General features: G+C 55.6%; 1 protein-coding gene across 3 annotated transcripts in view; it reads left to right on the top strand.

Moving 5' to 3' along the window:
- Nucleotides 1-2,686: 2,686 nt before the first annotated feature.
- Nucleotides 2,687-24,281, top strand: part of HSPG2 (heparan sulfate proteoglycan 2) — a 99,094-nt gene continuing 77,499 nt past the window's right edge. For all 3 annotated transcript variants that reach the window (XM_055331125.1, XM_055331124.1, XM_055331123.1), the window contains exon 1: nucleotides 2,687-2,834. In XM_055331125.1, the coding sequence (XP_055187100.1) occupies nucleotides 2,772-2,834 (63 nt within the window). In that variant the 5' untranslated portion in view covers nucleotides 2,687-2,771. The remainder of the gene's footprint in view (nucleotides 2,835-24,281) is intronic.

Raw genomic sequence — 24,281 nt, 5'->3', positions numbered from 1 at the left:
AGCTAGCCAAATCCCTTAGTGGGAAGGAAAGGATGCAGAATAAATAGGTGGGTGACCAATCCTCAGGGTGGGTGGAGTTACTTTGGAAGACTTTCTAGACAGGCCATATTTTCCTGCCCTCCGTGTCAGCCCAGCTTTACCATGTCTCTCCCCAACCCCTTTTAGTAAGCAAGACTTATAGCTTGGGTTTAGTCTTGACCAGACATCTACAAAGGCTTGCTTGTTCCCCGGTTTCCCTTTGCTCATGAGCAAATCATCCAAGAAGCCAAAGCTCTGAGACTTAAAGGGCCCGAGGTGGGGAAAAGACACTGAGGCAGCTCACAAAATGTGATTTGTCATGGAGGCTGACCCTCCACAGACCGGCAAGGCCTTGGAAAAATCCTGCCACCAAGGCTGGCCACCTGCCAGCTCTGATGTCACTGAAGTTTTGTGACCTTCTTCATCAGAGAGGGAGTTCTCAAGCACAAGGCTGTACTCACCCATCAGACCGGAGATCCTCGGGGTAAAGGCTGCATCTAGCCTTCAGATTAGGAGCAACACATTGGGTGTAGAAGCTGCTCCTCCATCAGACTAGAGCCCCCTAACTGCAGAAGTGTGTCCCCTTCTTCAGATTAGGAGCTCACCCAGAAACAGCAGGAGAGATGGGACCCTTTATGTAGGGCTTACTTTATGCCCGAAACTGTTCTTTAAAAAAAATTAAAAAATTAAGGGCAGCCTGGGTGGCTCAGCGGTTTAGCGCCACCTTCAGCCCAGGGCCTGATCCTGGAGACCTGGGATCGAGTCCCACGGTGGGCTCCCTGCATGGAGCCTGCTTCTCTCTCTGCCTGTGTCTCTGCCTCTCTCTCTGTGTGTGTCTCTCATGAATAAATAGAATCTTTAAAAAAAATTATTCATTTTTGCCCTCAACAGCACTGTGAGGGAAGTCTTAGTATTATTCTCCTTTTCCTGTTTTCTAGACGATGAGACTGAGACATCAAAAGGTGGAGTAATTTGCTCAAGATTACATGGCAAGGTGGTACAGGCAGGATTCCCCATCAGGCTGAGAACAACACAAGGACAGAGACTATATCCTGCCCTTTGCCTCCACCAGATTAGGGGTCACTCAGAGCCAAGATCACACAACCCCTCTTCATCTACCTGTATCTCGCTGTTTGGAGCAGTAACAGCCCTTACTCAGTGTTGTGCCTGGCATCTGGGTCGCCGCCAGGTAGTTGGCCAAGCCACTGCAGATGTAGTTTCTGCCCCTTACGGCTCTAAGCTGGTCCCCCAGAAATATACCCCAAGGGGCGAAGAACCCAATCTTTGGGGAATGGAACATCTACCTGGGGGTGGGGGTCAGGATGCTAACATTCTCTTAGTCTGTTCCCCACCCGCAACCCCCCTGTGCCTGGATGGGAGGCCACAGAGTGTGGGAGCCTGCAGGCTCCTATCACAGGGAACACGCCTTCCGGAGCCCAGCCTGGTGCCGCCTAGGTCGCTGGGCATTTCCTTCTGTCCACAGCTCACCTCACTCCTGGCCTCAAACCCAGCCCTGAGTCCCTGGAACCTAGCAACTCTCATAGGAAACAATGGAAACTTCAGTTTTTATTCCCCTCCATCATTACTCAAAAGGTTTTCCTCTAAGCTACATGCACACACGCACACACACACACCAGTTTTCTCTCCACCCATCAGCAGCCTGGGTTGCCCTGGAAATTTTCAGGCAGAGAGAGGAGACCTGAGTGCAGGCAGAGAGGCCCAGTGGCATGGCCAAGTGTGCTGTCTGTGGGTCTGTGTCAGTGGTGGATCAGCGGGGACTGGGATTTACCACCGGAGCATCTGTGTCTGGGCCTGGGTGTGCGAACGGTGTGTCTCTGGCACTCGGTCTCTGATGTATGTCAATCCAAGTTGATGTGTTAGTGGTTTATGGGGAAAATGGTGCGTGTGTGCGGGGCAATTCAGCTCACTCTCAAGTGCCCACTGTAAGGCGCTGTGGTTAGTGCGGGAGAAAAATGCAAAAATGACAAGCCAACCCGTGCATGAGCGGATTATACGGGCCTGTGTATAAGGCACAGGCGAATTTGTGTGCGAAAACACGTCCTGATGCTTCGGGTCTGGGGATTCACACTTGTGAGTCTGCGTAAAAAAACAGTTAATAGGAACCTGAACGGTGGTGAGTGTGTGAAAGTCGTGTCACCCTGCGGGTGACAGTTTTGAAGACAGAGCAAGCGAGCGCGGGAACGCGTGAGGTCTGTAGGTGTGCACCGGTGGGGGGCGAGGCCGAGTGTGAGAGGTCGTGGGGAGGCCAGCGCGGGGTGCGCGCGCGTGTGCGAGAGCGCGGGAGCCCTCGCGGCCCGAGTGGGGGGTCCCGGGTGAGAGGGGGTGCAGCGGGCCCCGTCCCATCCCGCACTCCAGGCCGGGTTTGGCGGGGAGCCGGGCTGGGCCGCGGCCCGCGCCGAGGGGGCTGGGGGCCCAGACAAAGGCCCAGTTGGCAGCGCGGCCGCTGGGACTCGGGCTCGCGGCGCCCGCGGTCCGGGGGCGGGGCCTGCCCGGGGGCGTGGCCTCCGCGGGGCGGGGCGGGGCGGGGGCGGGGCCAGGCGCCGGGGGCGGGGCGGGGCGGGGCGGGGCGGGGCGGGCGGCCGCGGGGGCGGGGCGGGGCGCGCGGCGGGAGGGGCGGGGGCGGCGGGAGCGGGAGCAGGCGCGGGCCGCGCCGTCCCGAGGACTCCGCAGGCTGGCGAGCGGGCGGCTGCGGGCGGGCGCCGGGCGACGAGCGGAGCGGAGCGGGCCGGGCCATGGGACAGCGGGCGGCGGGCGCGCTGCTGCTGGCGCTGCTGCTGCACGGGCGGCTGCTCGCGGTGAGTGTGCGGGGCGGGGGGCGCCCGCCAACTTGGCCGGGACTCCGGCCCGGGACGGGGGCGCCCGCCGGGGGGGACCCCGCGGCGGCACGGGCCGGCGCCCCCCTCCGCCGTGGGGCGGTCGCGAGAGGCGCCCGGGGAGCCCCGCGTGGGGGCGGGGGCGGGGCCGGCCCGCGGGAGAGCCCCCGGGTCGCCCGGCCACGTTGCGGAGCCTCCGGGTCGCGCTGGGCATGGCCCGGCCTGCCATTCCTGGGGACCAGGCGGAGAAACTTCGAGCAGGGCGGGAACTTGGCCGGGCCGGGGCACCCTTTTCTGTGCCAACTTGGAAAGGGGGCCCTCACTGGTGATGGGGAGCCTATCAGCCCTCGCTGGAACTTTACCAGGCCGTCCGGCCCCCAGGGGAGCTAGTAACCAGGCAGGCACAAGTTGAAAAGCCATTCCGGACCGAAGTGAGGTGTGTGTGGACGCCCCCACCCCCACCCCCACCCCGGGCCCTGGAGCCCTACCCCCGGACTTGAATCCATCCCTGCTCCTCGCCCAGGAGCTGTGTGACCTCGGGCAAGCCCAAAGAGAACTCAGAATGCTTGGCCTCGGAGTGTCGCGCTGGAAGGTGCGTGGCAGGACTGCGTGGAAGGAGCCTGAGAGTGCCTGGTACCGGACCTAGGTCGGTCTCCTAGCTCTCCTCTTCCGGGGTCCTCAGGTGCAGGGGAGGCCTGCCCCGACAGCCAGGTTCCCTGCTCTGAGCTTGGACTGGGCCGGTGCAAAGAATGCTTGACCAGGAGCCGCTCGGAGGACCTGAGTGAACTCCAGAAGGGTGGGGCGGGGTCAGTGGGCAGGCAGCTGGTGGCAGCTGTGGGTGGGGGCACATCTGGGAAGCTGGGCCTGCCCTGGAGAACCACACAGCTACCCCCACCCTCTTTGAGGTGGTCCTAGGCCATTCTTGTCCCTAACCCCCGCCCCCTACCCCAGCCCCTTCTCAGAGCCAAGAGAGGGACTTTCTCTTAGCCAGTGTTTACCCAGTGACTGAATCCCTGGCCTGGCCTGGCCAGCTGTGTCTCACCTCTGCCCTCCTGAGTCACTCCTTAACCCCCACCCTGGGCCTGACCCCTCAGCTCACATGCCCCACCCACCTAGAACCTCTCCTCCCCCACTCCCCACCTCAGCCTCTCACCCCAGGGTATCCAACAGATGCCCATCCACTTGCTTCCCAGGCTTGATCCAAACTTGATCTTTACTTTTCCAGAAAGTAGGCACGAACCTAGCGCATGGGATGTCTTCCTTTTCTGCAGCTCCCCCAGCTCTGCTCCCTGCTGAGGGCTCCTGGATGCCAGGTTCCACAGGGTTCCACAGGGTTCCACAGGGCCGAGTGAGGAGGGTGGAGCTATGTGCTGTGTGCTGGAGGAATTTACACAGAAATTCCAGATGGCAGCCAATCGTCTCACTCACTAGTTCATTCAACATATCTTCATTGAGCAGCCTTCCCTGACAGTCAGTCAGTGGGAGTTCAGGGGTTCATTCATTCAGCAGCTGTTGCTAAGCACCTACTGTGTACCAGTGCATCTGGCACTGTGCTAGGGGTTGGGGTTTATGGGTGAGCAAGAATAGGCCCCGTCTTTGCTTTCCCAGAACTGAGATGGGTCAACAGGCAGTTCCGACCCTGCAGGATTATAGAGTCTCCTCAACAACCACACCGAGGTCTTCACTGTCCTTCCCCACGCTGATGGCGGAGAGCTGGAAAGAGCTTGGACCCAAGAAGTTTGAATCCCAGCTCAGTCATTTTCTAGCCTGTGATCTGGGGCAGTTTTCTTCTTCCTCAGCCTCAGTTTCCACATCTGTAAAATGGGATAAGAAGTTCATTGTATATTTTACATGAAATCAGGTTCCTAGCCCAGGGCCCCAGCAAGCCCTGGGTTCCTCCTCACCCACACTGTCCTTTATCTTTTCCACCCTTTGGTTCACATCCACAAGCCAGTAGAGGAAGGTAAGGTGGTCCTTAGGGAGCTCGAGACCTCACTGGGGCAGGAGGCAGAGGAAGCAGTGGTCTGTGATTAAGTGTGGGAGTAATTTCAGAGGAGGTGGAGAGGCTTGCTCGGGGTGGGGGCCAGGCCTGGGTGACTCAGTGCCTGCCTTGGCCTGCTGATCCCTGTTCTTCCTGCTGGGGCCTTAGCCCTTCCTTTTTTGGGGCCAGCCCCACCGGGAGACAGGAATCTTGAGGGGGCTGCCATGATTACGGTGTTTTTCAGGACTGAGGAGGGAAGTCACTGAGATACCTGTTTCCTGCCTCTGCTGGGTTTCCTCACTAGGGAGGCTGTGGGCGGAGGGGAAATGGAGGAGCTAAAGGAGCCTCCCCTTCCCCTGGGGGGTCGTGCTACCTCAGCCCTTCCCTGGACATAACTGATTGTCCTGCCCACCCCCCTGCCCCAGCCCCCCCGCCCCTCTTGCTCCAGACCTGCTGGGGTGGGGGGGAGCTTGTGAGTATGCCTTGAGGATTTCTAGAGGGAGGGCTACAGGCCATAGAGGGAGGTGGAGGCTGGAAGGGGCAGAGAGGGACCCCCACCCTTCCATGCATGGGGCCCAGCTCCCTGTGTCTGGGGAGTAGTGGCCCCCACCTGGCTCGGCCCGGGCCTGTTCTTAGTCTGAGCGCAGGCATGTTGGGATCTGTGGATCTGAGGTGCAGCTGGGGAGAGGGGTGGAAGGAAGGTGGCAGAAGGTGACTGGGTTCAGGGCTTGGAGTGGTAGGGAGGGAAGTCTTGGGCTGCCAGGCCAGATGCTGACAAAAATCATATGGACAGTTCACATTTATTGGTGCCTACTGTTTGCCAGGCACAGAGTTTCTCAACAAATCCTCACATGTCAGATCCTCCCTGCATTCCCCCTGCTGCTCACCATCAGACTCAAGCCCCTGCCCTAATATAGCCTACGAGGCCTTTGGGATCCAGCCTCCCCTGCTCCCTCTCAAACTTCTTTTCTTGCCAACTTTCCCCTTGCTTACTCACTCCAGCCACACTGGTTTGTTTTTCCAATATGCCAAACACACTCCCACCTCAGGGCCTTTGCATCTGCTGTTCCTTCTACCTAGAACGTTTGTCCGTTAAATATCTATGTGACCCTCTGCCTCCCTTCCTTTAAGTCCCTGACTACTCTGCCCAGCACTCTTTGTCCCCTTACTGCTTTATTTTTTTTTCTTGTCGCTATCTGATAAGTATTTGTTTATTTATTTGCATCCCCCTCCCCCAATCAATTTAAGCTCCATGAGAACAGGACCCTGCGTATTTTTGTTTGCTGCTGCTTTATCTTTAGCATCTGGCAGGTAGTAGGTGCTCATTCAATGTATCTGTTGAATGCACGAAGTCATAGCTCCTAGTATGGTTCTCATTCTCTAAGCAGAGGACATTGATGCACAGAAAGTTCCATAACTTGCCCAGTGGGTCACCTACATATATCCTCGGTGGTACCAAGAGCCAGGCTTTGAAACCAGACTTCTCGCCACTCTGCCTAGCAGCCCACTTGCTTATAGCAGGCACTAATGTTGATAAAACTGTTGTCACTGATGTTGATAAAAGTAAGAACTCAGGTCTGAGGTCGTACAGAGGCTGCCTCAGACAAGGAATATCTGGGTCTGGCTTCAGAGACAGAGGCACTCAGGGTGGATATGTCTCGTCCAGGAGGCCTCCTGGACATGCCTGTCCTGGCAGGAGCCTAGAAAGATGGAACTCCAGGGTGGCCACTTGTGGGATTACCTGTTTATTTGCAGGTTTGTTAGTTACTTTCCTCATCAAATATTCCCTGAGATCCTATAGAAGGTTGAGTTAATCCCAGGGCTTTTAGGCCCAAGGGGGCCAGGCTGGGCCCTACCCTGTGCGGGGAGTGAGGGGGAAGAAAGGCTAGCTGCCGTGCATGGAGCCCTCACGGGGTTACCACGGTTGTTCTCTGGGGCCTCAGGGTTAGAGCGAGTCTTCAGAGGCTTCAAGGCTCCTTGGCCTCGTGGGGAGACTCTCGGAGGGGCTGCCCAAGATGTGGAAGGATACAGAGCCATGATTAGAGGCCGCTTGGAAGCCAGACATGTAGATCCTGGATCTTCAACCACTGGGATGTGTGGGAAGGGCTCTCAGCTCTGGCCCATGGCCCCCCTCCCCAGTCCATCCCAGCTGTGAGACGTCAGGCTGGAGAGCCAATGGGTGAACTTGACCCTGTCCTCCAGCAGCTTCCCAAGGATATGGCGAGCGCAGTGCCCCCGCCTCCCAGGGCCCACCCTGGCCTTGTCCCCATCACCCTCCTTCCAGGAAGAGGGAGGTTGGGCTGAGGATCCCAGCCCTGCTGGAATGTTGCCCCAACCCAGGCCCTGGCCTCTTTGGCCCTGCTGCCCCTTCCTGCTCCCCGGTCCCGGCCGCCCCAGCGCCCAGGCTGGCTGACTGAAACCTAGAAGAATGTGTGGAACTCACTTCGCGGGGAGCCGCCAGCCTCACTGCTGGTGTTGGGTCCCTGTCAATAGTGGCCTTGAGAAGGGAGTGGCTTGTGGCTGCTGGGGGTGGCTGGGCTAGGGGCACCATCAAGAAAGCCTGAGAGCCCCGGGAACAAGGCTGCATTTTGAGGCCTGGGAATGTGGGGCCTTCGAGCATCAGCCGCCCCCAGAACCCACCCTTCCCTCCTTTCCCCCATGGCCCCCTGTGCCAGAGTTGCAGGGACCTAAGAGCATCTCTGTGGCATCCCTGAGGTGTCCTGAGGTCCAGCTCCTGGCCATCTACCACAGCCCTTGCTCTGGCTTTGGGGTGGGGAGGGTACCTGGTCCACAAAAGCCTGAAGTGTGTGGGGAATGAATGAATGGACCAGTGATGTATGTGACTAAATGTCCCACAGACTAAAGTCCCCCTACAGGTGTGTGGTGGACGTAAAATTCACTCAGCAAGTATTTGTTGAGCATCTTCTAAGGACCTAACCTTGTTCCTGGCACTGAGATTACAGCAGGGAACAAAAAGTCAAATTCCCGCCCCCACCCCTTGTGTTACTTGCAGTATAGCTAGTGCAGGAAGACAGATAATAAATATAATATGTCAGATGGCAAGAAGTACTCAGAGGAAAAGAGAAAGCAGGGAAGAGGGTAGAGAGAGTGATGAGGTAGGACGGGGCGGTCAGGAAAAGCCTCTGAGAAGATGATACTTGAGTAGAAGCACCTGAAGAAAGTGAGGGTGCGAGCCCTTCAGAGGCCTGGGGACAGGGCACTCCAGGTAGAGGGAACAGCAAGTGCAAAGGCCCAGAGGTGTTCAGCATATCTGCGGAAAACAAGAAGCCCACGTGTTTGGAGCAGTGGGATTGAGAAGGAGCGTGGTCCGTGTGCCGAGCCTTGGCCATGAGAAGGCCTTTGGACTTGCTTCTGAGTGTGATGAGAGGCCACTCTAGTTGCTGTGCAGAGAAGAGGATGTGGAGGGTCAAGGGCACAAGCCAGAGAGCCAAGGTCCAGGCCAGAGACAATGGGACCTCATACCAGGGCGATGGAAGTGGGAAGAAGTGGTTGATTGTTGAATATATTTTGAAGTTAGGCCCGATGGGATTTGCTGATGGATGAGGTTTGGGCTGGGACAGAAGAGGAGTCAGGGAAGTCTCCAGTCTGTGGGATGAGCGTCCAGAAGAAGCGGGGGGGCGGAGGGGGACCACTAAGATGGGAATGCTCCAGGAGGCGTTGGAGGGGAAGGCTTAGGGATGGGGGTGGCCCTGGCCTGACTCAGAGCGAGGGCAGTCGGCCCCCCTCCCACACCACACGCGCTCCCAGCCTGAGCTGGAGCCTCTACACTAGCCTAGGGAGCTGGTGCGGGCGGGGGAGGGGGGTCTTCCCAATGCACATCTAAGGAGCTGCAGGCCCTGGTCCCTTCACACCCGACAGCCTGAGCTCATGCTTAGATATTTATGTGCTTATTTAGAATTTACTGCCTTCCCCCCAGTCTAGCATGGACGCTCCATGAGGACCTGGCCTCACATCTTGTTCACTGCAGTTTGCCTGGTGCTAGGCAACAGTAGGTGGACATTTATCAAGTGAATAAATTAATGGCCTTGGGAGAAGCCAGCAGGCCAAGAAGGCCCAGGCTCCTTGCTGAGGATTGCAGAGGGGGTGGTTTGGCCGCCCAGGCTCAGGGGAGCTGTCCTTCCAGCCGCTGCTCTCTGCCGAGACCTGGAGCGTGTGGCACACGCTGGCATGCCCACAGTGCTGTCTGGTTCCTCAGTGGACTCAGAGCCCCTTTCTCCGGGCACTGTGATCAAGGGCACTGGGCTCAGAGGGCCCTTCCCACAAGTCTTAGCTCGGCTCCAACTGGCTCTGTGACTTTGGGCAAGTTGCTTCATCTCTCTGGGCCTCAGGTCAGAAATAGGGAACATGATGCCTGTTTGCCCAATGGACGTGAAACCCTGCGGATGCACCTCGCTCAGGGTGTGAAACGTAGTGGTGGCTGTTCTGTTCGTGTTGTTCCTGCTGAGGGCAAGGCCGGAGTGATATTTGATTAAGGGTTCCCAGCACCCGGCACGGTACACCTTCTCCTGATCAAAACTGCTGCCAACTATTTACCCAGGCCCGCGCTCTGCTTGTGGAATCAATGACTGAGCCAATGGAAGCCACTGCTTCTCTGCTCCCTCGCAGTCCAAGAGCCCTGGATGTAACTGCATCTGATCTGTCACTGCCCCCCTTCCCCCACTGAGGCCACAGCTGCAGGACAGAGTCCACCCTTCCACCCTGATTGCTCCTTCCTGGTGGGGGAGCAGGAGGGGAGCACACCCCAGGGTGTGGCCTGGGAAAGGCTGGAGCCTGTGGACGCGTTGTCCCCTTCCCAGATGTGTGCAGTTGGTGGGCTCTGAGCAACAAGTGGTGTGGCCAAGTAGCTCCCACGGGTGCAGAGAGGATGTTCATGCATCTTAGCAGGACTGGCGAGGGGGCTTCCTGGGACCCCATCCCAGCCCCATCCTCCTTCAGGCCGGTGCTGGAGGACAGAAGACCTTGCCCGGGGTGCCCTGAGGGAGCCCGTAGCGGGTCCCTTGCCAGGGTTGGTAGAGCTTCACAGCCCTCGCTCTGACCCAGTGGACCCTCAGAAAAGCAGCAGGGCTAAGCTAAGGGGAAGAGACACAGAAGTATGTGGTGACCTGTCGCCTTGGCCTTGGGCTGCTGGGTAGAGACATGCCTCTTCCCCACCAGGGTGTGTCATGTCCAGGTGTTTCATTTTTTCACATCTGGCATCTTTCCCCATCTTTCCCCCCCAGTCCCTGTCAGTGGGCTGGGGGAGGCAGCCTGAGGCTTGGCAGGGGGAAGACTTCAGAGGTGGCCTTGGGTGACCTCACAGATGGTCTCCTGGCATGGGGCTGGGAATTCCCAGCTGCCTCTGGCCCCTTCCCAGCCCACCTCCGGGTCCCTGACCCCATCTCTCCCTTCCCCGCCTCCCCATGCTCACCCCCAAGGAGCCAGCTCTGGCCTCCACCTCCTGCTGCTGCTGGCCTCTCCTCCTCACCCCAGCTGACTCATCCCCTCTACTTGTTTGGCGGTTCCAGTTTTCAAATAGTTGGGAACTGGGATCATGCCTCTTCTTGGCTGGATGGATTGAGATTCTGGCTTCATAAATCCTGGCCCCAGTGGCCTCTGTCACTCCACAGGCTCTTCTCTCTCTCCTGTTTGCCTTCCTGTGACCCTTGGGCCAGAAGAACAGAGACCTCGGAGCTTCCTGAGGACAGACCAGTGTCTTCTCTGCCCTGGGACGTTCAGGGTCTCCTCCCCAATGACCTCAGTCACCTAGATCGTTAGCCATTGCTCAGTGAGCATGCACGCCTTCTCTTGGTTGAGAACCACCACCCTATCTTCAGCCAAGCCCCACACGGGGCCCTCTTCCTGCTGGCATTATTGCATATAATCCTCCCAGAAATCTCAAGGTTGGCATTATTATCTCCATTTTGCAGAGGGGGAAACTGAGGCACAGCAGGGGCATGACTGGCCCAATTCATCTGTCTAGTAGATGGCCCAGTTACATACTAGGGAGTGGGGCCCAGGTTGTCTGCCTCCAAAGCTGTCATCCCTCCCCCTCAGTGGATCCAGCCCGTTGGGTATAAAGAGAGGGTAGTCGGGGAGGGCTGGCATAGGACAGGCCACGCGGAGGAGGCAGACTGGGCTGGCCTTGACAGAGGATACAGCAAACTGTATATCTGCCATGTGGGCTTATCTCACTCCTACTTGGGAGACTTGGGTGCCTTTTGCCCCTTGGCCTCCATCCCAACTTACTGATAACATTCCCCAGGGAGATGGATTTGGCTCTTCCTGGGATTGAGACCCTTGGGAACCTGGATCCAGCTCAGTCAGGTCCCAGGCTCCTACAGGTGGGGCCTACAGGTTTTGTCATTTGGAGTTCAGTGAATTTTTGCCGGACGGGGCCTGCTGGGAGCCAGCCGTGTGCCCACCTCCATCCTGGGGACCTGGGTGAAATACAAGGCACAGAACCACACGGCCCAGCTGGGAGGCGCGATTTACATATAAGGCCCAAACTGTGTCATTTGAGCATCCCTGTACAGTGGAAGAGTCAGGAATTTTTTCATCCATTCATTTTCTCGTTCATTCATTGCCTGAGGACCGACTGTGGGCTAGACATTGCACTGGGTGTTTTATCTGCATTGTCCACTCTCACATGTAGTTGGGATTATCCCTTCTTTTCCCATGAGAAACAGCTCAGTGGAAAGCAGTGACTTGCCCAAGATCACACAGCCAAGTGCAGAGGAAGGTAGGAGCTGAGTCCGCATCTGTCAGGCCTCCTGGGAGAAATTAGAGGCAGGGTCCCTCCTCGCCAGAGTCTCTGGGTCCTTCAGAGGCAGGAAGCATGAGCCATAAGCACCCAGTGCCACTCAGAGTGCAGACAAGAGCAGGTAGTCAGGGAAGGAAAAGATCCATTTGGCATGAGGCGTATGGAAGACTTCCTGGAGGCAGCGAGACCTAAAGAGCGTAGAGGATTTGGCTGGTGAAGGAGGAATGCATCCGGGGCAGGGGTCTAGAAGTCATCTGCCCCCATTGTCCCTAGATTCATATTATTGTCAAGTGTGTGGGCAGGAAGCCCTGGCCTGCTGCTGGAGTCATTAACAAGGGGAAAAGAATGAGAGGAAGCCACCAAGATAGCTGAGGTGACATCCATCCCAGCCCCCCACCCTTTACCTGGCCAGACTAGGAGGCCGGAGGTCGAGGCCTAGGCTTCCACTAAGTTGCCAGCCAGCTACTGACCCTCTTTTCTGGGCCTTGATTTTCTTTTCTTTTCTTTGGCCTTGATTTTTCTATCCACAAAATGGACTCCTTCCTTTCTCTTTGGCCACCTGCCAACCCAGAGGAACAGAACTTTGAGTTCTTGGAGAAAATTGTAGCTTCCCGTCTGGGCATTCTTTGGAGCCGGGGAGGTAGCCACCTCGTTACCAACTCCACATCTTCCTTCACTGACGCTACCAGCCCCCACAGCTGCCAGGCCCCGAGCCAGGGAACAGATGGAGGAGATGGCAAGCTGCTCCCTTAGATCTAACCTGGCCTCTCCTGCGCACCTGGGATCCCTCTTGTGGCGGCCTGCTCACATCAGTCTCCCTCCGTGCCCTTGGGTACCTGCTGCTGAGCTAACACCTGGGGTGTTGTCAGTTGAGTGAATGAGCAGTAGTTCAGGGGTCACGAGGTTCCTGTACTCCTCCTGGCCCTACCTGTGTGATCCAGGGCACATCGTTTGACTTCTCTGAGCTTCATTTCCTCCAGATGCAAAATGGAACCATCCATTCATCCAGCAGACATTTATGGAGTGCCAGTTCTATGCCCAGCCCGGTGTTGGGTGTAATCCAGCCAGGGGTTGATGGAGCTTTACAGTCTGCTAGGGAGACCAGCTGGGTGGTGGACTAGTCCATAAGAAGTGTGGGGTCTGGGGGAGAGATCTGCAAGAGCAGGTTTTCAGGGACACGCAACCTCTGGGAGCTACCTGGAGTCTCCTTACTTTGTCTAAGCCCCCATTTGTTAGTCGTTGCTTCAGTCTGTTCCCCTTGTAGGAAGAGGGGACCTGGGGACACAGCTCCCCCCTGAGCTAGGGCAGAAGAGAAGACCCCCAGGGCTGGAGAAGAGAGCAAGCCGGTTTTGTTGGGAGTCTCAGATGAGCTCGTGGATGCGGGGGAAATCGCGGGGGCTGTTTAGGCTGAGTCTGGTTATTTGAATTTAGGAGAAATGGAAGCGGCGCACAGGGCTCGGGTTTGGGGCTGTGTGACGTGGAGTTGAGTGCAGAGTGTGGGCCCTGCTTTCCACCTTCGTCCTCTTTCCTGTCTCCTCCCTCTTCTGGGGAAGACCAGCTCTGTCCTGGTTTTGATTTCGGGAAGTGGAGGAAAGGGTTAAGTCAGCCTGGGCGGGGAGGTGGGGAGAAGGGAAGGGGTGGCTGGGGCAGGAATGTGTGATAAGATCAAAGCTCTCAGCCTGCCGGGGCCTCACCTTGGTTTCACCTGAGCAACCGGAGGGAATTCTCAACTCTCAACGTTGGTGGAGGAGGAGGAGGATGACGACGACTCCGGAGGGGGGGTGGTTGTAGGTCCCACCTTCCTCCCTCCGGCACTCCAAAAGAGGTCCTCAGGTAGCTTCACACGCCCCCCCATCTTCCAGAAGGCTCCGCTCTTGCCCTGACAGGTGCTAGAAGCCCCAGGGACTACCTTTACTTGGTACATCCAGATTGTGGGGGGGAAGGGGAGGGGAGCATCCTCCTTACCACCCCCACCCCTACAGCTCTCTCACCCTTGGGGTTTCCGGCTAGGATTCAGGGGGCTCTTTCAGTTGCCTGTTAGCCCCCTCCTCTGTTTATTCTGCTCCATTTAACTCTGCAGGTTGTACTTTGGGATAGTGTCATGGGCGGGAGGCACAGCCCTGAGTCTTATCCTAGTTCCATCACTTACTGCTCTGTGATGCTGGGCTGGTGGCTTAGCCTCTCTGAACCTCATCTGTCAGCTGAGAATGGTAATACCCTCTTGGTGGGATTTTGGAGAAGATTAGAGATCATATAAATCTCCTATAGCCGGAAGAGACAGTTGACAAATAACAGGAACCATTATTTTATGATTTTCTTTCCCTCCCTTTGAAGATTGCCTCTTGGTATTTGGTCCTAGGTAAACCCAAAGGCTCCAGTTTGTTCTGCACACCTCTCTCCTGCTTTGAGAAAGGCCCAGGCCCCAGGGTCCATCCTTCTGTCCAGCACCTTTCACTTAGGGGTCCTCATAGTGTTGAGAGGGGAGTGGGGCAGGACAGGCTGTGAGTGAAGAGGAGGCTCGGGCTCTTGTAAGTGTCCCCAAGGCACCGGCCAGGCCACCTGCCCTAGTGATACAAGGTTAATCTTTCCAGGCCAGCCTGAACAAGCCGGGTGGTCCAAGCCACTCCCTGGAGTTCCAGGGGCCTCAGCACCCTCACCACCACTGGGGCTCCTGCCTCTGCTCTCTGTCATGGCTCTGCCACAGTTAATGATTATTCTGGGCAGCAGGGGACTGGGAGGCCCGCCCTCACAGCGCCTTAACCACTGGTTGCACCCAAGGTATGTCAGCAAGTGGCTTGGGTGTTCCCTGCTTTAATGTGGCAGCACAGTTCTGAGGCACATGGGCCAGGGGCGGGAGGGGGCAGATGGTGAACAGGGAGTAGGGTCTTGGAGTCACAGATTGACAGGCCAGCTGTGCCCCTGGGGCCCTGGGGACAGACTTAGGGCCCATAGGATCTGGGTGAAATGTGAGCTAGGCAAAATAGGCCCCTGTGGTTTGTTGCCAGCCATGTGAGCAGACCCTACAATAATATACCAGGTGAGCAAGCCCCTGCCCCAGCACAGAAGAACCCCTGTATTCCTCCTCACCCAGGCTCAGACCCTGCAGGGGAGTCCCAGGTGGAAGGTGGTATGATGGGTAGGGCTTTGGGGCAGTTGGGCTTGGCCGCCCCAACCCTGGCTGTGTGACCCTGGATAAGTCACTTTACCTTTCCGAGCACCCATTTCCTCATCTGAAACAAGAGACTACCAATCCCTACTTTGTGGGCATCAGCAAGCCAACTTGCAGAAAGTTTGTAGCTCATGATTAATTCCCAGGGAATGGAAGCAATTATTATTATCATAATTTTTATTATCAGGAGAAAGTGAAAGCTGAATCCTAGTCTTGGGTAAAACCAGGGCCACAGTGGCCCATGGGTTCTGGGCCTGTGGCTGGTGGATTTGGGAGGAGGCAGGGCATGGGGAGATCCCAGGAACATGTTTGAAGAGGTCATGTATGAGAGTGCTGGCTGGCTGGAGAGAACAGGGCTTTGGCAGCCTCTCTGGGTCTCCCCCAGGCCCCCTCACTGCCCCCCCACTGGCTCCCTGTCCACCCCCCCAGGACTGGGTCCTGCGGTTGGTGCCTGCTGAGTGGGGGAGGAGGGATAATTGTTTATTTTGATAACATTAGGGCATATTCCCCCCCTGGCAGCTGCTATTTTGAGAACCCCGGAGAGCAGGGGCTATGGTTAAATTAGGTAATGTTGCTCCAGAAGGAATGTGTGAAGCTGTGGGGCTGAGGCCGCAGTGAGAGGACAGTGGGTTCGCTCCATATAAAATTAACTGCAACTTGGAGAAGAGCTGCTTGGGTCACTTTATAAGGCGATGGAGGGGGAGGCCACTGGGGGGTGGTGGAGGTGATGGCTCAGGGCCTCTTATGGGGGAGCCTGGGCCCCTGCCCGGAGGCCTGGCTGGCCCAGCAGGGGCTGGCGATGTGGTGAAGGGGCAGGGCTGCTGTGTCCTCAGCTCTGTGCCTCTGGCTGCTGCTTGAGGCGGGTGGGGCTTGGGGTGGCGTGATGCATGGGGAGGATGGATCCACAGACTTGGCCTTGAATTCTGCTTCTGCCTCTTTCTAGCCTTCTGTGCTTGGGCAAGTCACTCCACTTCAGTGGACCTGAGGTATTATCAGTATCGAAATTACCAGTAGTGAACATGGTTCCAGCCCCCTGGAGATGTTCCTTAAGGATTAAATCTCTAAAAGAGAAAGCAGAGCTAACTTTTATTATAACCTGTGCAAGGTGGTGTTCTGACTCCAAGGATGGTCCACACACCAGCTGCTGGCGCCTTATCGAGACCTACTGAATCAGGGCCTTATCCAGACCTACTGATCCAGACCTACAGGATCCCCAAGAGATCCCCTAGGAGATTCCCGTCGGAGAAACTCTGCTTTACATACATGGTCTAATTTTATCTTGAAAACTACCCCTGTGATGTGGGAATCACTGTCATCTGTTGTGAAACTGAGGCATGGAGAGATGGCCAGCATAGATGCTCCATCCATGTTCATTCTCTTCCCCTGATCTGTCCTTTCTTCTCCTCTTTTTGGACTGGGCTTGGGCTGGGGGGAGGTATGTCAAAGTCCCTGGCTGGACTGGAGAAAGTCAAGAGTATCTCCTGCCTTTGAGACTTAATCAGACCCTCCTATCTGCATGCACCCATGGGATCAGCACAGCTAGACGAGGGGTCATTCCAAAGTCATTCTATTCTTCCGGTCCTTGGAGAAAGATAGGGACAGGGAAGGGGCTCTCTATCAATGTAGAGATAGTGGTACAGACAGTGGCCACTGCCTGACAGGGAGTCAGAGCAGGGCCTGCCCCAGCCTTAGATAGGGTCACCCTGCACATCCCTGGTACATTTGAGACTGAGTTCATCTAGCAGCAAATAATTTGAGGGGCACTTACTATGTGCCCAGCCTCAAGGAAGTATTCTAAATTTCCCCCAATTCTGTAGACTCTTTATTATCCATAAATGAAAATGCTAACTACTATTTGTGTACCACTTGACACGTGCCACACACTTGCATTATCTCTTTTATCTATTAAATTCCACTCCCACTTTCTCTTTTATAAAATGGGAGAATGATAATAATAATAATACCTATCTCATGGGATTGTTATGAAGATAATATTTTCAAAGGGCCTGGCACATAGTGTTTGTTAAATACATATAATAAGTACAAATAATCTCCCAACAAAGCAGGTACCGTTACTGCCTTCCATTTTACAGGTGTGCATATTGAGGGTCCAGAATAAGAAGGGGACCCGTCTGTTGGGAACACAGGACATGAGGACAGAGCCATAAGAAATTGAGTCCCCAGATTTCTAAGCCACTATTATAATTCAGTTCACTTTGGTAAATGTTTGTTTATTATCTGCTAGTTGCTGCTCAGCATTGGGATGTATCCTGAGGTTAAAATACATGTAAATGGTGAGAAAACCCATCCTGGTGTTTGTCCTCAAGAAGCATTGGTTCCAGCAGGACAGTTAGAGACATTTACTCAAGGGGCTATAATTAAGACCGGATCTCTTGTCCTGTAAAAGTTAGAAGAAATGAGGTCCTATGGATATGTGCGGGAGAAAGATGTCTTTGTGGGGGGTCTCGGAAGACCTCAGAGTCAAGGTGGTAATTTAGCCAGGCCTCGGAGGACGGAGTAGATTAGATTGTGAGGCGTAGGCATAGCATTCTAGGAGGAGGGAACAGCCTTCTTGGAGGCCTAGAGGGAGGAAATGTGCCCTGTGAGAGGGGGCAGCATTTGGGGGCCAGGGGCTGCATGGGGTCTGCGGAGATAAGGCCAAGAAGGCCAAGTCCAGCTTTCTTGTCATTGAAGATTTCCAGTTTTCTCCAAGACTGGCTCCTCCGCCAGCTGGGATTATTCCATCACCGCTTTGACTTTTCTTCATGTCAAGAAATCAAAGACTTTAATAAATGGCCTGCCTGAGCTTCTGGTCAACGTGTGATAACGGGCATAGCTGACAGAATTTGGGCCAAAAGCAAGAGACTTGATGTCCTGATTAACTGGGCAGCCTTATCACCCACACATGTACAATTTCCGTGAGTGTTTTCCAGCGTTGACAATGACACTGGGTGGGGAGCACAGTGGAAGGCCAGGCCTGGGTTCTGGTTTCCCTCTGCGGCTTACCAGCTGTGTGGCCTTGGGCAAGCCTCAGTTTCCTCCTTGGTAGAGTGGAGACAGCTCCACCTCCGTGGCTCGCTTTAAAAGATTGGTGATGGTGGGATCTGCGCTGTCCAGTTCTATGGCTATTTAATAAATTTAAGATTTAATAAAGTAAAATGAAATTCAAAGTTTTTTTTTAAAGATTTTGTATTTATTTATTCATAGAGACACAGAGAGAGAATGAGAGGCAGAGACATAGGCAGAGGGAGAAGCAGGCTCCATGCAGAGAGCCTGACGCGGGACTCGATCCAGGGTCTCCAGGATCACGCCCTGAGCTGCAGGCGGCGCTAAACCGCTGCGCCACCGGGGCTGCCCGAAATTCAAAGTTTTGAATAAAAAATTTAGTTTCTCCGAGGCCTCAGCCACATGTCAAGTGCTCAGTAGCCACAGATGGCTAGTGGCTACCTTATTGGACAGAACATTTCCATCACTCCAGAAAGTTCCATTGGGTGGCCTATGCATTCAGTAAGGGGTGGCTGTTGTGACTGGTTCCCCTTCCCGGTTTGGGAGCCCCCCCTCCACAGGCTGCGGAGGGCCTTGATAGAGATGGACAGGATTGTCCCTCTGTACCTTCCCCACTTTCTCCTCAGTCCCTGGGGAGCTCTCCCTCTCCCTCCCCTGACTCCACCCATAATGCTAAAAAGGTCCCCCCTTCCTCCTTAATTTCCCACCCACTCCCCTCAGCTGTCTCTGCAGATCTGCCTGTTTAGCTGCTGGCATCTGGAATCTCCATGTCCAGGCTCCAAGATTCCCACTGCCCTTCCTTGGGCATGGAGGTGGGGGAAGAGGCCTCCCCTGGCAGTCCCCTGTCCCAGCTGAGGTGCCTGGGCCCCTCTCGGCAGGACAGAGATGATGGTTTGTTGTGACGGGGGCAGTGGGCAGCCTGCCCGCTCTAACACTCCTGTATCTGGGCACCAAGCATGTTGTTTGCACTTGGCTGGGCCTCAGGGTCTGGCACAGTGCCCTCAAGGGCTGGCCTAACTTGGCACCCCTGGTTACAAAGGCTGATCATGGGCCTCCGCCTGGTCAGGACACCAGGAGTTGTTCCTGGGCTGGGTCCTGGGGATGAGGGACATGCCTGACACCTGGAGCCGGAGTGCAGGCCAGATTGGCAACAGTGGCCAGATCTCGGACACCCCACCGAGTGGGGACAAGGCCGGGGCAGGCCTGGGAAGGGTGAACACTCTTGGGTGCCTGGCAGGAGGTCACCCTTGGCGATTCAGATTGGTAGGGTCTGCACGCGCCATTCACACCCGTCTGGGGAGGAGCACTGGGTCTGAGATGCCAGAGAAGCTCAGGGTCACCTCTGAGTGTCATGTTCTGTCCTCCTCCTCCCGGTGGTTCCTTCCCTCATCAGCTGGGAGGTGGACAAACAGGCATCTCTGTCCACGAGGGCCGAGGCCGTTGAGCCCAGCAAGGAGATGTGATGTCTGACATCACACAGCCAGTCTGGAGGAGTCAGAACTCTGACTTGATCACCGTAGGAGCCTTTCCCATCCTGCCTCTCTCCCTGTGGGAGCTCTGGGGACAGTAACCCCTGGATATCTAGCTGAGAAAAAGGGTTGGGTGCCTAGGTGGCTCAGTGGTTGAGCGTCTGCCTTTGGCTCAGGCCATGATCCAAGAGTCCTGGGATCAAGTCCCACGTCGGGCTCCCTGCCTGGAGCCTGCTTCTCCGTCTGCCTGTGTTTCTGCCTCTCTCTCTGTGTCTCTCATGAATAAATAAATAAAATCTTTAAAGAAAAAAAAAAAAAGAAAAAGGGTTGGAATCCTGGCCCTGCCACTTTTTCTGTGACCTGGGGCGAGCCTCTTTGAGTGTCCTGGGCCTCCCCTGGGGAATGGGGATAATTATACCTCACTCTCAGGGCCGAGTTGTGAGCATTAGGCAACTGGCCTCCTGGCTGTTTCTAGAACATCCTAAGGATACTGCTGCCTTGGTGCAGATACAGCTCCTGTTCCCTGTTCCTGGAGTCCCCTTCCCCTGTGCACTCGCTGCCTTCCCATTGCTGTCACCTTCCCTGACTGGCCTTGTAAAATAGCAGGTGTCACCACGATGGTCCCTGCCCCCCGACCCCCCGCTGTATTTTTCCTTATAACTCTCTCACCATTTGACAAATAGTAGTTTATGGTCCAGTTGACTCCCAAGTTGAATGTTGACTCCATGAGGGCAGAAAACACATGTGACGCATAATACCTGCACACGTAACAATGACTGGTCATTTCCCTCCTTCACCGGGTGCTTCTCGGAGCCACCGTTAATTGGGCCCGGGCCCTGCGCCAGGCTCTGTGCCCAGCAACTCCGTCTCAGCTCCATGAATCTCATAGGGTCCCCATCGCAGCCTTGTCACCGGTCAGACATGAGCTGCAGCGACTCGCTCAGAGCTCCCCAGCTGCAGGGTCACGGAGCCGGGCTTCCACCCAGGTTACTCCTGCCCCAAAGCTCCCACTGTGCTACCTCCAGCATCGGGTTAACGAGATCACAACTTTTACCCAAATTTGGGGTTCGGACTCTACATTTGACAGGAGTGAATGGATCAGATCGTAGGGTGGTTCTCAATCTTTTTTGGGGGGGCACCCCTTCCAGCTCTCTCTTCTCCTGTGATCGGTTGATTATAACCATTCTCACTGCCCCAGAATGACAGGTACCCTTTGGCTGGGGAGCCCCAGAGGCTAACTGGACACCTCAGGCGTGGGGTAGGGAGCAGAGGGTGGGCCCAGGTCCTGGGCTATCCCTTGACTCTCTGGGGGCAAATGAACAGGATGTTCCCTGAGGCAACAGACATTCCTGGTCGGAGGTGGCAGGCAATGGGAGATTTACCATTTCCGGTAACCCGAGTCCCTGGGAGATCAGGTCTTCCCTGCCAAGGACATGCACCCCTGGCTTGCCAGCCCTGCCCTTTCCTCGGCCTTGGTCTGCCTGCGGCTTAGGACCTGCTTGGAGGGACCAGCTGTAAGTCCCAGAGGTCAAGACCAGGGTCTCAGGGCCTGATCAGCCCCAGCTTAATGCCACCCTCCCGGAGTCCCCAGCCTTGGGGAAGGAGGGGAAGGAGGTGACGTGATGGAAGGAGAAGGGGCCTGTGTCTGCCTCTACCATCGACTTGCCAGGACTTGTCTTCTTGGAGCTTCCATATCTTCTCTGAGCACCCGGCGCTTCTCTAAGTACTCTCCGTACACGATCTGTCTTATCCTTCACACACATGATCCAACTCATCCTTTTAACAGCACCTGTGGGGAGGGGGGGTGTCACTAAAATGAAGCTAAGGGGGAACTGACCCAGTGGGCTGTGTCACAGAATGGGATTTGAACTCAGCGTCTTCCATACTGGCTGGTCTTCCTTGAAGTCCTTCCTTACCCTCTCTGGGCTCTTTTTTGGCAAAAGAGAGAACTTTGGGCCAGGTGATCCCTCCTAGCCCTGGCAGCCTGGGACCCAGGAATCTGTTGGAAAGCTTCCCAGGCAGGTTTAGCTTGAGCCTTACCTCACCTGGTAGAGGGGAAGGGGGGCAGGCATATCAGGAATTATTCTTCCCCAGGGTTGGGGGGGTTGGCGGCGGGTTTCTGGAAAGCTCACTCTCTGGGCCCATGAGCTCTTGGATGGTTGGGGGCGGGCGGGGGAGGGAGGAAGTGACAAGTTGTCCTGTGAAATCTTCACAGCGGTCTTGTAAGGGGGTCATTTTTATTACTGTTTAAACTTTTTTTTTTTTAAGATTTATTTATTTATGATAGACATAGAGACAGAGAGAGGCAGAGACACAGGAGGAGGGAGAAGCAGGCCCATGCCGGGAGCCTGATGTGGGACTCAATCCCGGGACTCCAAGATCGCACCCTGGGCCAAAGTTATTACTATTTTACAGACTGGAAAACGGAGGCTCAGAGGGGTCAAGTGATTTGCCGAGGGCTACACAGCTAGGCAGTTACCAGGCTCAGGGCATCTGGTCAGCTCCAAGTGCCGTGGAGTGGCATGTGACCAACACACATTTCCTAGGATGGCTTTGATTTATGAATAAAATAAAAATAGTCTTCCTGAAAAACTGTGACCGTGCCCGAGACTTTGAATACTTGTGCATCCAAACTACATCTCCCAGGCTGCCTCTGACACCTGGAAGTGGCCCAGGGATCCTTTGTTAAACTGTTTCTCCACATTTGCCTTGGAAAATATGGCCAGGCATAATTATAGGGATGCAAGAGTTCAGAGGAGGGAGAGCCACGTGGGCTGGAGGGAACTGGAAAGGGTTGGCACTGTGCTAGGAGCAAAGCTGTGGGGCTGAGAGGGGCCTGGGGTGGGGCAGAGCAGGAACAGGTCCACAGGCTCCAAGAAGGCTCTCTGCAGGGCCTGCAACCCCCAGCCATTTGCCAGGAATGGCACGAGGCCTCTCCCGGGACCCCCTGCCCACTCGGCCCTGCCCATCCCCCCTCCCAGCCAGGGTCTCTGGGGCACCCAGGCTCCAGGCAAGGCATCCTCGGCCCACAGACCTTTGCTCCAACCCCTCCCTCCCCTGCCCAGACTTCCCCCAGGAACTGGGTAAAGGGCTACAGGAATGAGGCCTGAGTCCTGGCCAGTGGGCCCAGCAGGGCCAGGGACCCTGGGATTTGAGCAGTTGGCAGCATGAGGACTGAGATGACCCCAGCCCTGCTGCTCCCAACCCCCTCCTGCTGTGCGGCCCTTGGCCCCCGGGGCCCCAGCAGCTGTCAGCAGGGAAGGGTGATAGAGAAGGGCCAGAGGTGACTTCTCAGCCCGCCCCTTCTCCCCCTGCTTGGACCAGGCCCAGAACTCTTACCAGCTGTTGTCAGCAGCTGCTGAGCTTTGTTCCAAAGCCAGCAGTGGGCACCTCCCTCCTCCCGAAGGACATCTTCCCACCATCCTTCACAGCCACTGCCCCTAGGGAGAGGTTGGGGCTAATACGGAGGACAGGGTTGCATCCCTGAGTTCCTTTAATCCTACTAACACGGAGAAATAGGAATTAATGAGCCCATTTTTACGGAAGAGAAAACAGATCCAGAGAGGCCAAGCTACTTGCTTGAAATCACACAGCTCTTGGCCCAGTGCCTACCCCATTGCCTTTCTTTAGACCGTGTTGTGTAGGACAATAGAGACTTCTTACTGGGCCTATCACCTTGGCCACTTAGTAGTTTGAGGACTCCAGGCAAGCGCTTTTTTTTTTTTTTTTAAGATTTATTTATTTAAGTAGTCTCTACACCCAGGATGGGGCTTGAACCCACAACCCTGAGATCACAAGTTGCACACTCCACCAGCTGAGCCAACCAGGCACCCTTCCAGGCAAACTCCTTAACTGCTTGGAGTGGAACTCTCATTTTCTTGCTTATAAAATAAGAATAATACCTACCTCTTAGGATTATTGAGCAAATTAAAATGAGAGAATCAATGTTAAGTACTTAGCATATGGCCTGGAGTGTTCTAAGTACCCAAATTGAGATCTAGCAATATTATCCTCAAGGACTGTTAGCCACCTGTGCACCCAGCACCGTGGCTGGCTCATGGGGGTTACAGACACATTCCACAAATATTTATACCAGTCAATAAATATTTATTTGGTACCTACTGTGTGCCAGGTGCTTGAAAAAGAGCAGAGACAAAACAAACAATCCTTGCTTACATTCTATCCCACGCGGTGGCTGGGGAGACACAACTTCATCTTAACCACAGAAGCCGCCAAGCACTTTTATACACACTGCTGTATTATCCACGTTTTCAGACGAGAAAATGGGCTGAGATCACTGGCGGAGCACAGCCCAAGACCCAGCTCTCCTGAGGGTCTTGAGCAGTGGTCCCGTGGGCTCCTTAGAGGAGGCGACACTGGTGCTGCATCCCTCAGGGCCTCAAGGCCTGGCAGGAGAGGTTGGGATGCAGCTATCACAGTCTGGGCAGCAACAATTTCAGGAAGGTTTTGCCTAGGTCAAGGCTTCTTGTTCCCCAGGGAGGAGGCCCAGCCAGAGCTTTAAATACCCCATGCAGCCCAGAATAGCCCCCATTGTCTTGGCCTGCAGCGGGGGGACCCTGGAGGATGCTGAAGGAGGCTGATCCTGGAGCAGGAGGAGGTCTTTCCTATATGGCAGGGGTGGTGTTTCTGGGCAGACTTTTCCATTTGGCTCCTGCAAGAAAGGCTGCCTGTGGGAAGGGCGGAGCGCTGCCTGGTTCTGCGTGAGCAACGTGCTGGCTGAAGGGGGAGCTCCGTGGGTGGGGGACTCCCAAGGAGGGCTGTGTGCCTGAGTGAAGGTGCTCCTTTGTGCGCCAGGGACGTGTGTGCATTGGCCCACTGGGCCCTCCGCTGTGGGCAGGCCTAGCCATGTCCCTTGCCTGGGGCCTCCTGGCACCCTCTGGTGCTCTGGCTATTTTGGGCACTGGCTGTGTTCACGTTTGGGGAGGGATGGGTAATCCTGCCCAGGCCAAGGATGCTGAGGGCATGCTCTGGACGGCCTTTCCAGCCTCCTGGATCTTCGATGGCTGTAGCCTCTGCCCCTGAC

This window comes from Nyctereutes procyonoides, unplaced genomic scaffold, assembly GCF_905146905.1.
Source record: "Nyctereutes procyonoides isolate TBG_1078 unplaced genomic scaffold, NYPRO_anot_genome, whole genome shotgun sequence".
In the NCBI taxonomy this organism is placed as follows: domain Eukaryota; kingdom Metazoa; phylum Chordata; class Mammalia; order Carnivora; family Canidae; genus Nyctereutes; species Nyctereutes procyonoides.
This window is presented reverse-complemented; position numbering and strand designations above follow the sequence as displayed.